The 14,581-nt window shown below is 34.0% G+C and overlaps 5 protein-coding genes and 1 non-coding gene across 6 annotated transcripts; 3 read left to right on the top strand and 3 right to left on the bottom strand.

Annotated features, from left to right (window-relative positions):
• Positions 1-46: 46 nt before the first annotated feature.
• NAEGRDRAFT_63195 (uncharacterized protein) lies at positions 47-1,877 on the top strand (the record flags this gene model as incomplete). The annotated part of the gene is made up of 2 exons (XM_002681399.1): positions 47-440; positions 532-1,877. The coding sequence occupies 2 exons, from the start codon at positions 47-49 to the stop codon at positions 1,875-1,877; spliced, it is 1,740 nt and encodes a 579-aa protein (XP_002681445.1).
• A 949-nt stretch (positions 1,878-2,826) lies between these two features.
• NAEGRDRAFT_63194 (uncharacterized protein) lies at positions 2,827-3,537 on the bottom strand (the record flags this gene model as incomplete). Its single annotated transcript, XM_002681250.1, has 1 exon — positions 2,827-3,537. One exon carries the CDS (start codon positions 3,535-3,537, stop codon positions 2,827-2,829), a length of 711 nt encoding a protein of 236 aa, XP_002681296.1.
• Positions 3,538-4,209: 672 nt separating this feature from the next.
• On the top strand, positions 4,210-8,468 carry NAEGRDRAFT_46298 (TPR domain-containing protein; the record flags this gene model as incomplete). Its single annotated transcript, XM_002681398.1, has 2 exons — positions 4,210-5,491; positions 6,652-8,468. The coding sequence occupies 2 exons, from the start codon at positions 4,210-4,212 to the stop codon at positions 8,466-8,468; spliced, it is 3,099 nt and encodes a 1,032-aa protein (XP_002681444.1).
• NAEGRDRAFT_t76 lies at positions 6,129-6,199 on the bottom strand. Its single transcript has one exon. It is a non-coding gene; the product is annotated as a tRNA-His (tRNA).
• A 170-nt stretch (positions 8,469-8,638) lies between the features above and the next one.
• On the bottom strand, positions 8,639-9,189 carry NAEGRDRAFT_82963 (S-phase kinase-associated protein). The gene has a single exon (XM_002681249.1). The coding sequence runs from the start codon at positions 9,166-9,168 to the stop codon at positions 8,677-8,679; it is 492 nt and encodes a 163-aa protein (XP_002681295.1). The 5' UTR covers positions 9,169-9,189; the 3' UTR covers positions 8,639-8,676.
• Positions 9,190-11,257: 2,068 nt separating this feature from the next.
• Positions 11,258-11,632, top strand: NAEGRDRAFT_30815 (uncharacterized protein; the record flags this gene model as incomplete). The annotated part of the gene is made up of 1 exon (XM_002681397.1): positions 11,258-11,632. A coding segment is annotated over one exon (375 nt), but the record flags the coding sequence as incomplete, so codon positions are not given.
• Positions 11,633-14,581: the final 2,949 nt, after the last annotated feature.

The raw sequence follows: 14,581 nt of genomic DNA, 5'->3' as shown, positions 1-14,581 counted from the left end.
TATTGGCGCTCTAAGAATAACTTCAGTTACAACAAGAAGAAAAAGAATGCACCAACAACAACAACAGCCATCATCATCCTCTTCACTATTACCACGACTATCCATGATTGGAGAGCCTCAAGATTTTTCCTACTTTCAATCTCTTCAGTATCCAACAACATCCCCACTAACAACTTCATCTTCCTTATCGGGATTGATGCAAAGTGGGCATAGCCAAAATCCAATGTATAATCATACAAATTATCCAACCAATAATGCATCTATTAGTACGAATAATCATAATCATAGTGGTGGTAGTAATTACAGTAATAATAATGAGCAACAACGTATTGGAGCAAATACTGTCAATGATAATGAACATGAAACAGCAACAACTGATACTTCTCCCAACTTTCACCCAATTGCTTGTGAACAATGTCGCAAAGTTCACAAGTTTTGTAGTATGTTTCTATCTTTTACTTATTATAGTTATATAACTGATATGTGTTAATGTGACATGGTGTTATTTTTTTTTCTCTTGAAAATTAACAGCAAAGGTATTACCAATATGTGATAGATGTTCAGAGAAGGGTATTACATGTGAATATAAAACTCCAAAGAGAATGAGATATCACAAGAATAATCAACAGCAAAAAACAAAGAAATCAAAACCTTCCTCAAATGTGTTAAACCAGAAAACTCCTCAAAAACTCTCTAAAAAGGAAGTGATTGAATTTTTCTACTCTCTTCATGAAAATGGAACAATTGATAGGAAAATGTTGGAAGATCACATTTTACAAAGAAGTGACAAGAAGGAAATTCATGCCCTCTTTTATGCTATTAAGGGATTGGTTGAGCAAAGACTTGGAATTTCTACAGCAGAGGCCTCTATTAAGAAATCTAGAGATTTGTTGGCACCATTTTTTGACACTGTTGTTGATAATTTCAATGTTGCATGCACCTATTCGTTACTGGCCTCTTATGAATCTGGATCTGGGAAAAGAAGTTTGTGTAAATTCTATATTGGAGCTGCAAGATGTTACGTTGATGGAAAAAAGGATGAAGAATTGAATCAAAATGAATTGGCATTCAAGAAGGGACTATTCATGATGGATATTTTCCTATCAAATAATGAATTTTGTTTAAGCATGATGGTTAAGGACTTTCCAAAGATTTTTGAATATTTCACCTCTGAGAAGCTTCCACCAGAGATTGCAAAAGCCCTCCAACAGCCAATTACACCAGAAAATTATCATGAACATTTGAGATTATTCGAGGTTGTAGGAACTTTTATTAGAAAACATATGGTTTGCAAAGATAAGGATGAAGAATCAGATGAAACTAAGGCAAGAGCAACTGAATTATTTAAATCCATCATTTCCAATGGTGTGAAAATCAGTCTCTTAACCAAAGCAGGTTATGGCGACTGTCCAACAGTAGAGGAAGCTGCTTTAAAGATCACACTCCTCACAGAACAAGACTTGTTTTCCTACTTTTCAGTGGTTGTACTGACCTACATTGCTATGGCTGCCAGAGTTCATTTGAGAATTGTTAACAAAATTGAACAGGGTCTCCGTCAGAATTTATTAACAGGAGTTACTCTTGATAATGCCATAGTTCCAATTGATTATTATCAAATTCTAGAAAAGGATTATACGGCTCTCAAATCAATGGGAAAGAAATACAAGAGAGTGGAAGTGGATTACAATTCGATAATAACAGAAATTGAGGAAATTCTCCACAAGAGACAGGAAAATACTTTGAAAACCACACCAACCAACAATTCAAGTTGTTTAGAGAGTCCAACAACTAATTGCGATTCAGATAATTTTGATCCATTCCTTTCCAATGAAGACATGTTACAAATGTTCCTTCAGGGTGCCTCCTTTCAATTCTAAACATTCAAATTCATACCACTTTGTAAATAGACATTTTATTTAAAAAGATCCTATTCCTATCCATGAAACGAACAACGTTTCATGAGTTATTGTAAACATTTGGAATTTCAATTTAAAAATTCTTTTAAAAAAATGCAAATGCGAATTCTCGTAATTTTACTGTTATTTTTCCTTCTCGGAGGAATTTTCGTTCATCAAGCAAGTGCTGAAACCGATCATTCCGAAAGTAATTCTCTGTTTGATATTTAGAGATTCTTGTTCAGAAGGTGGTTCAGCACTAAACCAAGAGAATTTGAAACAATCAAACAAGAAGAGGAAATAGTAGTAGAATCTACTGGTGATTCATCAAAGACAGAAGTAAAACAAGAGGAATCTAGCACAGAAATCACAATTCACCCAAAATATTCTGACAGAATGAATTTTAAAAGGAGTACCTCTTGTGAATTCAAAACAACAAGGAAATCAAATCTTCTTCTTAGTGCAGCAGCTGGAACCACAATTGTCTCTGCAGCCACTCTTTCATTTCTTCCAACTATTGTGGGATGGGCTGGGTTTACCAAAGCAGGAATTTCTGCTGGCAGCGTTGGTGCTAAACTAATGGCGATGAGTGCTGTTGCAAATGGTTAAGGAGTCGCTGCTGGATCATTGGTTTCCGGTTTACAAGTGATTGGAGCTACAGGTGCAATTATGAGTGCACCAGTATTGGGAACAGTTGCAGTTACTGTTGGATTGGGAAGTGGAATTTACTATTTATATCAAACCTCAACATATTCCAGTACTCAATGTAATTGTAATGAAAAATGTGGAAATGAATAAGAAAAGTTACTTTATCATCCAATCATATAATAAACAACAGATTGAAATTAATCGAGCAGACTATTATAATTCATTTGGATTAGTTTCTTACACTTCCGCTAGCTCAAGAAAGATTGATATGTAAATATTTGCACTACACCTTCACATGTCTAAAAGTAATGTTAATTCTCTGTTTTGAAATGTTTTTTCTCTTTGGTAGACAATGTTTGTAGTAAAACTGTGTATTCCAATTCATAATTATCATTGAACCATTTGGCAGATATTTTGTAATGATAGATTTGTCAGAATTTTTCTGTTTGCCTTCTGATGGTTTAAATTGGAATGGTCTTGTTTCTCCAAGTGTCAAGGAAACTATGGAAGAATTTTCGACCAAATCTTTTGTTTTATCTGAATGCCAGCCAATATAGTCATTGCCATTATCGTACACATTTACAAGAGCATAATTAAAAACCTCACCTGTCTTTTCTTGAATCAAGGTTTTCAATTTGAGCAATTCAGGAAACCAAGGTATTGACGATCTCTGCATTCCAGAATAAGAGTATACAATATTCGAATCTGAATAGGATAGAGTTTTTCTTGGAGCTTCAATATGTTTTCCATGAATTACCAATTGATCCTTTGTAAACAAATCCATCGATTCATTAAACTTCTTAAACAGAATTGATGCAAAGTGAGCATGCAAGAATCTCTCAAAGTATTGAACCTGAACCCCAATGCTAGCCTCCTTAATAATATAGGAAGGTTTCGAAACCAATGGATGAATTACAAGATTAATAGGAATATTAAGTACAACATTAGAATTCATCACTGTAGATTGATTCTTTTCCCTTGTTTCATCAACCATTGAAATAATTATTACTATTATTAATCAGTGCATTTTCTTTCTCCTCTACTTCTTCTTCTTCAATAACTTTAATCGTCACGGAAGGCTTTTTTATGATTCGGAGTCTACTAGTGCTATTATTCGATTTTTGTGAATTGGATGATGAGGAAGATTGTACTACCACTGATTCAGTTGCACGGATTGAATGGATAGTTGAATTGGTCATGATGGATCCTCCTCCTCCTCGTGGAGGAAGTAAAGATTTACCTCTCAATATTGGTGGAGATTGTTGCTTTGGTTCTTCTAAATCTTGTTTGCTGCTGCTGATTTCATCAAAGGTTCGTTTTTTCATTTTTTTTTGTTTTTTTGGAGTTCGAGATGGCACAAGAATTTTATTTTGTTGTTGAATTTTCTCCATAAAATGTGTCAATATGAAATGTTTGTTGGAAACTTTATTGAAAATGACAGTGGAGAAATTTATTTATTGAACTTTTGAGGAATTTACATAATGTTGATTTTGTGATATCATTGTAAAAACAACTTGTCAACCATGAGTTTCAAAAGTTCATCATTGTTTCTTTTCATCAAAAAAAAATGTGTGGAAGTGTACCTTCTGGTCCTGTTCTGATCCTTCTTTTCCCGCTCATCTTGGGTGGCTCTGCATACAATTTCATTCATAGTACCTTCTCCTCGATGGATAGTAAAATTAGAGAAAACAATCAAAAGATTGATTCCAACTGGAAGATTAAAAGAAGAGAATTGAAGGAGAAGATTTTATATAGAAAGCAAGATAAGGCCGAGAAGATGTTGAATAACAAGATGAAAATTGTTGATGGTGACGATGCGAAATTAATTACAGCCGATGAAAAGAATGAAAATTCAGCAATAGAAAATTCAGCACCAATGGAAAACTCATCAGATCCAAAAGTTGTATTATCATCTGAAGATGCAATTTTATACTTGCAAAGAACTTTGGTGAGATGTGCCTCTAATAAGTATGAAAAGGCAATGAACGATCTCAAATTTGCTATCTATTTGGATTACACGCTGAAAGAGACCTATATTGTCAAATATTTGGAAGGGTTTCTTCTCTATGTGACTGGAGATTATTTGGAATCTGCTCATGCATTCAAAAAGGCAATAGAGTTGAAAGAAGCCAACGATAGCAAATCCAATGAGGTGGAGAAGAAGGTTTTTGAAATTCAAAATGTTATGAAACATACTGCTGAGAAGGTGATGGAGAATTTGAATGAATTTCATGAACAAACCAAATCCTATTTCAAACATGCTGGAAACTTGATAAAGAGCAAGTTGGGGAAACAAGTACAGGAAGTCACTGCTCCCCAGGAAGAACAGACAGAGAAGGTTAAAATTCCTTCCTCAATAATATCTCTTGAAGAGCTATATTTCAGAGCTGGAATTTCATATTATTTTTCAACCTATTACAGAGATTCTATTGAATGTTACAATAAGGCTATTGAAATTGGAAAGGATCATCCAAATTTGGGCCATTATATTTATAATAGAGGACTTTCATACTATTATTCACATGAAGTTGATTTGGCATTGGATGATTTTTTACAATCAATGAGTATTATTAATAGTGATGAATGTGCTAAAATGATTGCCTATGTCTATGGAAGAAAAGACATGAAAAAGGAACGTGATGTATATATTCAAAAAGCCAAAGCTCTCAATCCTAATACTAAAATAATTTCAGCATTTAGTTACCGCCTATTGGATGATAACTCTACAGAATTAATATTTTCATTCCTACCTGTCTATAATAGAATGCTCATTTCAAGAACTTGTAAATATTGGAGAGAAATTGCCATGAAAAGTGTGGTCAATGATGACATTCTTGAAATTTCATTTAGAAATTTAATTAATAATGCTGACAGACAGTTAGAGAAACACAATCACACATCATCATTGAAAGAAAAATTATTCATGCCAAGCCATGAAAGAGTTAATGGTATGCAAATACTTGGCCACACTTTGAACTCTTCCTTTTTCAATTATTATTTGAAAAAACCTGGAAAAAGAACAGTTTATTACATGATGCAACCTCTAACCTATGGCTCTGAACATTTCTATATTGAAAATAGAGATGTTGAGAAGGCATTACTGACTGATGTAGAATCTATAAATACGAGTCATGGTGCTATTAGTGGGAGGGTGATTAGAAATCTAGCAAAAAGATCACCCAATCTCAAAGAATTAATTATAAGAACGAATACATATGCACAAAATGATATGGATATTGTAAAATCAATCAAGAAATTCAGACAGCTCAAAAAGCTAGTGTGGCATTTTAATTTTAGTGATAGTTCTGATTTTGTTCAAGATATTTATCCAAAGTTAGATTTGCCACCAAGTTTAGAGTATTTTGAGTATGATTCGAATAATAGTGAATTATTTTCGAAATACATAATTCCCCACCATCCAAGAATCAAATTTGTTCCAAAAGATAATACATTAGAAGTGGCTCAATCCTATCGTGAAGTAATTACTGAAAATTGAATTGTACCCGATAAATCTCAAATGTAAATATCTGTCCGTCAACAATAATCCTTAAGTTAAATCTTTTCTTTCTGTTGTTAAAAAAGGTGTAGGAAGACAGGGAATCGAACCCTGATCTTAGGAACCACAATCCCATGTTCTACCACTGAACTATCTCCCTTCTCTAATTGATGTAAATTAGTTTATTTTATAATCAGTACAAGTTAAAGTTAATAATGAAAAACGAGATCTGTTTAATTATGATTTAGACATAACATTTTTTTTGAGAATTTCACTCATTGTGATAGATAAGTTAAGCAATTTAGAAATATTAATAGTTCACTAACATTATTTTGATAATATGATTGGCTACGGCCATATCACGATGAATGCACCTCATCCCGTCCGATTTGAGAAGTTAAGCATCGTCGAACCACATCAGTACTGAGGTTGGAGACAACTTGGGAACCTGTGGTGCTGTAGTCTTGTATCTTTTTGTGTGGAATAGAGAACTGGTAATAAAATTCAAAATAAAAGCTAACAAATTCATTTTATCAATGATTGAAAGAGAGTGAATCTAAACTTTGTGGATTGGGGTTTGAATAACAATTGCTTTATCTTTTATGCTTTTAGAATATTTGGCTTTGAGAGGAATTTTCAAAAGTGGTAACTTGGAGTCATGTTTGAAAAATTGTGACTTTTCTATTAAGGAAGAATGTTTGGAAATGCATTTATTCTCCTCTATTGGAAATGGTTTTGTACCTCACAATTTGAGTCAATTTGCTAAAGAAATTACCAATTCTAGATTATTTGTTGGAATTCAGCAACATATTGTTCCTTATAGTATGAGAAGATCTGGAGCTACATGGGCTGCTGTGCAAATCATGATCCAACACCAAAGTTTAAAGGTTGACGAGTTTGAACTAATCATTCGTTGGTATGGATGGAAGTTAACACCAGGTAACAATGTCTATCGTCGTTATGTTGACAAGAAAATCCTACATTTAATTGACCCTAACAGTATACTCATGGGTATTAAAACTGCTGAAGATAATGACTACACAGAGGAGAAATTTATCAATGTATTGAGAGAAGAACCTCCATTGGATAATGTAACAAGTGACTCATTCTTTAGAAGAATCAAGTTTCATTTGCCTACCTATATTTACGATTCAATTGTTCAATATAGCTCTACTGATGAAAATATTCTATTTGGAAAGGTATTTACATCCTTTTTGAACAAGTGGATTGATGCCAAGTCAGAGCAATTAGGATTTGACATGGAAATATCCACCAATGATAGATTAGTAATGATCTATAGATTGTTTGTACATTTTGATAGACAAAAATCACTCGATTTGTACAAGGAGCTCACTTGTTACAAGGAGGATGTTAAACAAGATGAAGGAATTGTCAAACAAGATGAAGGAACTCTCCTCACCTCTACAGAATCATCTATTACACCAGCACAGCCTCTCATGTTGAATAACATGACAATCCAAGACTTGATTGCTGCCATTCAATTGGGTGTTCAAAATGCTCTACCAACTACACCTAAGGCAATCAATGGTAATAGTAGTGAATTGGCAAGCAATCCAACAAGAAATGCTGATATGAAATTGGAAAAGATTGCCCAGTCCCAATATCCATTGCCAAGAAAAGTCAATGGTGATGAAATTACTGCAAATGAATTTTGGGAGAAGCTTACTCCATTAGCTCCTTATAAGAATAAGAATCCAATCATTACTAAAAGAAGAATTATGGATTCAACTTGGAAAATAGTTAAAGCTAACACACCAAATCCAATGTACAAGGAATGTCCTGAGCTTTTAGAAAAGATTAGAGGCAATATTGAATATGGTGAATGCTTGAATTGGTTACTTGGACAAGAAGAAGGTTTTTACGATACCAAATCACCAACAATTATTGATTTTCCAGATTGTTGTTACATTTCTGATCACATTGCAAGAATTGGTAACATGATTCCCAGATATACAGGAGGCTATCGTGTCATTGTAGAGTGTTGGAAAATTTTGAAAATTGTTCGGTTAGAGTCTGAAAAGTTTTTCAGAATTGATTTTGGCTTGTTGAAAACCGAAGTTAAATTATTTAAAGCCAAAGGTGCCATAGATACTAGTGTTGATCACTCATTCATTCCATCTGGTTCAAATAGAAGAAGTATCAAAATTGAGCCCACCATGATCACTGAGCAAAATTATGGCTCTGCTGACAGAAACAGTTTGGTTAAATATTTGAGAAACAAATTGGGTTCTCTCTCTACCAAAGATATCAATTTGTTAAAGATTGCAAACATGCTTTCATTGACTCGCTCATTGTTGAAACCAAATGCAAACACAGTCTCTATCAAGCAAGAATTTCACAAACTGGTCAGTGAAAATAGGAATGAAAAGAACAAGAGGAAAAGAGAAGAAGAGGAAGAGAGTGACTAATCCAATAAAAACAAATAATATTTGAGATTTTAAAATCATTGTCAACTGTCAATATTCATACTTTATTAATCCTAGCAATTTTAAATTATCTCAGCATGCTACCCAATTTCACTAATTCCAACAATAATTTAATAATATTGAAATAAAAATTAAATAACATTAAATAAAAATTAAATAAAAATTAAAATTAACAAATTTATAATACAATTTATGCTTCTTCGCACCACTTGTTTTCTTCTCTAATTTTGGCTTCCTCTTCTGGGGTGAAATCATTTTCAATACCGAACATTTCTCTAATTTGTTCTGGTGACTTGCCCTTGATCATGGAGGCAACCTTAGCACAGGTCAAATCCAAAAGATCCTTAATATTCAAATAGTTGGCAGCCATGATAAGTTCAATCAAGAGAGATTGATCAATTTCCAAGAACTTCTTGTCCCAATCACAGATAACATCTTCAATCTTACCCTTCAATGGCTTTTCAATTTCTTGGGCTGGTTCCTTGTGGTGATATTGACAATATTCAATAACCTTTTGCAATGGCTTGGAATCAACGTTTGGAATTGGGATGATTGGTGTTTCATCTTCATCACCTTCTTCTAACATATCCTTAACGAGACCGGACATCAAGATGACATCTCTATCAACCTTGAAGGAAACTTTATCCTTGGATGTTAATTCGACTTGCTTGGTTTCAGACATTTTGTTGTATTATTATTGTTGTTGTGTTTTTTTTTAAAATGATAGTAGATGCACGAGTTTTATAACAATATCGCTGCTGAACATTTTGAAGGCTTCACTTTCCAGCATCGCCTCGATAATGGCTCACGGCGGTTGTTGGTTCCGTTGTTTGCCAACAGATGAGAAAGTAACAAACACAGCGTGAGAAATTGAACACATGCCGAACAGAATTACAACGTTTATTTAAAAGTGGAAGGTCATTATATGGCGTGTTCCATCTTCTAAAAAGCAACAATTTGGCTGGTGAACTTACAAGAATTAATTGGCGCCACGCAACCCATCACACTTTAATCAAACACGGTCAATCTGAAGAACGGGCCAATCGGCGAGTTGCTCACAAACAATTGGTCTTGTAATCGAGGATGACTAGACATTACAAAGAATACAATGTCATGTAAATTATGAAAAGGATCACAAAGCCACCACATCAATCTACAATTATCTTTTTTGAAGGTTACTCACTACAATATATTACTCAATACACGTTGAGTGATAGGATAATGAAAAAGAAGTTTGTTGAATTGAAACTCTTCATCTATAACCGAATATATATTTGATCAAGATAAAAGATCAAAATTCACACAAACAATACGTAGAACTCAGAGAAACGAAGAAAAGAAAATTTTAATCATCACAATCAAGATGATACTATCATCATGTAATATTGAATACTTTATCAATTAGTATTAAATTAATAAATTGAATTCTACCAAATCCATTCAATGCACATATTTGTCTTTTTCTAATTTTCATCATCCAACCATATAACAACAAAATATCCACACCAATATATTCTACTATTGTTGTACACTCGAAAGTCATCATTCAACAGTAATAAGAATAGGCACAAATTCAACAGGTAACCTTCCATCAATATATTAAACCATCTCCTCTTCCTAACAACTTCATAACAACTCCGAAAGATTTTTTCACTACTTCTCAAGCCATTTGATGATTTATTACTTTTGAAAAAATGAGCTTCCTCGATGATAGTGATGATGAGAGTACAGTTTCATTTGGTGGAGGTATGATCGGTGGTAATCCACTTGCTTCTTCGACGTAAGTGTGTTGTTATTGAATAGAAGTACTATAATAATTTGGATTGTTTTGTCAATTTTGTTATTAACATGTTTTATATTACTTAAATTATTATCGACTTGTTATTGGAAAATTAACATGATTGGATGAATATGATATGAATATAATATTATATTACGGAATATAATCAAAATGTTGATCACGGATTATTTAATAATAACAATATTTGATCATGATTAAATAGTGGAGCAAGATTAGGAACCCTCTTTGGAGGTGGTGATTCCGATTCGACAGATTCCGATTTTAAATTCAAACCTTCTCCTACCAGTAGTAATGGTTCATCTCAAATGCAAAGAAAACTTTCATCTGCTTCCATTAGCTCTACTTCAACAACAAATTCAGCAGTCACTCCTTCTGTTTCTACAGCCAATGTTCAAAATAAGGTTCGTGGTGAGAATGGCACTGTCATTCATGCTCTTGTTGTTGAATTATTCTTATTGTATGTTTATTTCACATAATTTATTTTTTCTAATATTCATCCTATTATGTTTTATTATTATTTATTATCATATATTTTCAAATGTTTCAACATTACTATCAATTATTATTATTATTATTATTATCATATATTTTCAAATATTTCAACTCTATTTCTCTAATTATTTAATTTCAAAACCTCTTAAAAATAATCATTTAATTGCAATAATCATTTTAAAATAGTTCAAATGAAGTAAGACAATATCAACCTTTCGGAAAAGTTGGAGCTGCCATCTTGAATAATCATCCAATTCCAAACTTGATTTTCTATCGTAATCCATCAGATATTGTTCTCCAAGTTCCAATCACTGCTCAACATACTCTATTGACTCTTCAATTGGGTGCTACCTCAAATTTTGCATCTCTTCACGATTTGCACTCTAATAGAATTTTATCCATTGGATTCCAAAATGCTGATGCTGCTACCCATTTTGCCAAAATGGTTTGTGTGGCCAAGTTTATGGGACAACAAACTATGGATGTCACTACTGTTAATTTGAATGAATTGGGAAATAATTCTGGTGCAGTTGATCCAAATGTTGCTGCCTGTAGGGATGGATTGAAAATCTATGTCAAGTACAGTGGTTGGATTGTCGATAATGATCCAAAGAAGGGTTTTTCATTGGGTAAATTATTTGACACTAATGAGAATTCAAATAACTTGTTCGGATTTAAATTTGGAGAATCTGAAGTAATAAGTGGATGGGAACATGCATTGAAAAATGTTCGTCAAGGCGGAAAGAAATTCTGTGTTATTCCTTCTCATTTAGCTTATGGAGAACGTGGTGCTGCCAATGTTATTCCACCAAATTCAATTCTCTGCTTCCAAATTGAAGTTGTTAAAATCAAAAAGATCAAATCTTCTACTACTAGTTCAACAACTGGTTCAATGCCAACCATTATGACTAGCCAACAGCAACAACAACAACAACCAATTGTACAAACAGTTTCTTCTCCTGTAAATTTAAATCAACAACAAGCACAACCAATGGTTGAATCTGATAATTTGAAAGTGAGAATGGCTCGTATTGGGGCTCAATCTTATGGAGTTGTCTTGCCACAACAACAACAACCAGAAGTAGTTGTTCAACAAGCTCAACCAGTTCAACAACAACAACCAGTCTCTACACCTATTGTACAAGAACAACCAGTTTCTACTCCAGTTATTAATACTACTACTGCCACAACTGTTCCAGAGAATACAACTGAAACAAGTACATCTGGTTCTAATAGTGAAATTGAAGCTCTCAAACAACAACTTGCCTCATTGCAATCCTTAATTTCTCAACAACAACCAGCAACAACAACAGTTTCCACTCCAACAACAGCAACTCCAACAACTACTACTACTACTGTTACAACTGCTGTTGAAAAACCAGTTGAAAAACCTATTGTAGAAAAGCCAGCCGAAAAGAAGGCACCATCAAATCAATGGATTGATGATGTTTCTGTACTCTTGTCTAGATTGGATAAAATTGAAAGAAATATTGACAATCTTTCTTTCACACAATTGATCAGAAATACTTCCAAGTTTGGAAATGAACTCGATGAAGAGGAAGATAAGGATCACGAAGGTGATGAAGAAGAAAACTCTGCCGAGAAGGACATTTTGATCAATGGATACCAACTCAAAAAGTTTAAAAAGTCTCACATTTACATGTCTGGTCCTCTCTTGATTGAAAATATACAACACTTGTTAGCTACCAATTCCAAGCTCCAAACTGATCTTCAAAAGGAAAGAGAACAAGTTGACTCTCTCATTGAAAAGATTTCACAACTTCGTAAAAAGCAAGAAAAGTATGCTCAACAACAACTCGAACTCACTCACTTGTCTTTGGAGAGTAGCAACCTTTCTGAAAAGGGAATGTACGAAGAAGAATTGCAAAAGCTCAATGAAACCATTGCCTCTCTCAGAAAGCAATTGGCTGAACAAAAGAGAAAGACCTCCAGAGCTCAAGAACAAGTTCAATCTGAAAAGGAAAATATTGAAAATCTGCAATCAGAAATTGAAGTCTTGAAGAAGGAAATTGAAGAAATCAACAATGAAAACAAAAAGAAGAAAAACAGGACTGAAGCTGATCATAAAGAAAAGATTGCTTCCTTGGAAGAGGAATGGCAAGAAAAGCTTCAAAAATTGGAAAATGAACATAACCTTGCTCTTCAAAAACTCAAGAGAGAACAAAAGCAAGAAATTGAAAGAATCAAAACTGAAGCAAGCCAAGATTTGGAAAGAAACTTGAAGAGTTCTGAAAGTGGAGCTGAAACTTTGAGAGAAAGCATTGAAAAATTGTGGAAGGAAAAGATGAAGAATCTCGAAGAACAAACAACAGAAGAAATTGAAGGATTGAAGCAATCTGTTGCCAATCTATCAGCATCCAACTCTTCTCAAACCACTCAAATTGCCAGACTCACTCAAGAACTTGAAGCCAAGACTGAAGAAGTTTCTGATTTGGAAAGCACCAACGTCTCCAATCTTCAAAAGATGCGTGAAAAGTTCCTTGAAGCTTTGAATACCAAGTCTGATAATGTTAGAACTCTTTTCAAGACTGTCTTTAGAAATCTCATCAATAAGGTCTATCGTACCTTCTCTACTGGTATTAATGGTAAGAAACTTTCTCATGCCAAGGTTTCTTCCTTCTTGGGACAAATTGTTAAAAAGTTCAGTTTGAAGGTTATGAGTCTCATTACTGAAGAATTCAGTGGTTTGGACTTGTTGAACATTGATCCAAATGTCTATATTGATTATGATGAAGATGAAGAGGAAGAAATTGATGAGGATGTTTCCAGAAGAAGATCATTGATTCTTCTCGATTTGGAAGAAGATGAAGCTGAAGATTTGGAATTGGAGGAAGATGAAGAGGAAGAAGAAGAACCAAAAGAAGAAGTTTCCAAGGCTGCTTTGGAAGCTGTTATTCGTCAAGAATTAGAAAGTGAATGGAATGTCAAACTTGATGACCTCAAATCAGAATTCGATATTTCATTGAAGGAAGAAATTGCCAAGTACGAATCTCAAATCGAGTCTTTGAAGGAAGAAGTTGCTTTGGCCAAGACTCAAACTCCTGTCGTTATTCAACAAGCTGCTGCTGAACCAGAAGTTGTTACCACTCCAAATACTTTGGAAGAAGAACCAGAAGAAGCCATTGTTGAAGAACAAACCAAGGATGAACCAATTGTTGTTGAACAACCAACACAAGAAGAACCTGTTGAACAAGCTCCAGTTGTTGTTGAAGAACAAGAACAAGAAGAACCTGAAGCTGCTGAAGAAGAACAAGTTGAGCCAGAAACTCAAGTTGTTACAACAGAGCCAGAAAGTGTTGTTGTTGAAGAGGAACAACAAGAAGAACCAACTCAAGTTGTTGAAGAAGAACCTGCTGTTGAAATAGTTCCAGAAGTTGTTCAAGAGGAGCCATCACAAGAAGAACCTGCTCAAGTTGTTGAAGAACCTGTTGCTATCGAAACTGTTCCAGAATCTACTGAAACAACTGAAACTGTTCAAGAACCATCAACACAAGAAGAACCAGCAGTTGAAACAGTTCCAGAATCTACTGAAACAACTGTTGATCCTGTTGATACAGAACAACAAGCTGAAGAAACTACAGCTGAGCCAACAATAAGTGAAACTGAACCAGTGACTGAACAATCTACACCAGAAGTTAGCGGTGAACAAGAACCTGTTGAACAAGCTCCAATTGTTGTTGAAGAGCCAGCTCAAGATACTTCTGTTACTGAAACAAAAGAAGAAGTTGATGATTTGGAATATGTAGATTCGACACAGCCTTCTCTCGAAGAAGATAGACCA

This window comes from Naegleria gruberi (genome assembly GCF_000004985.1).
Source record: "Naegleria gruberi genomic scaffold NAEGRscaffold_6, whole genome shotgun sequence".
NCBI classification, from domain to species: domain Eukaryota; phylum Heterolobosea; class Eutetramitea; order Acrasida; family Naegleriidae; genus Naegleria; species Naegleria gruberi.
The sequence above is the reverse complement of the archived record's forward strand: the minus strand, read 5'-3'. Positions and strand labels throughout refer to the sequence as shown.

What these genes read in the sequence shown, in the direction of transcription:
- NAEGRDRAFT_82963 (XM_002681249.1), bottom strand. Translation starts at nt 9,168, where the DNA reads ATGTCTGAAACCAAGCAAGTCGAATTAACATCCAAGGATAAAGTTTCC.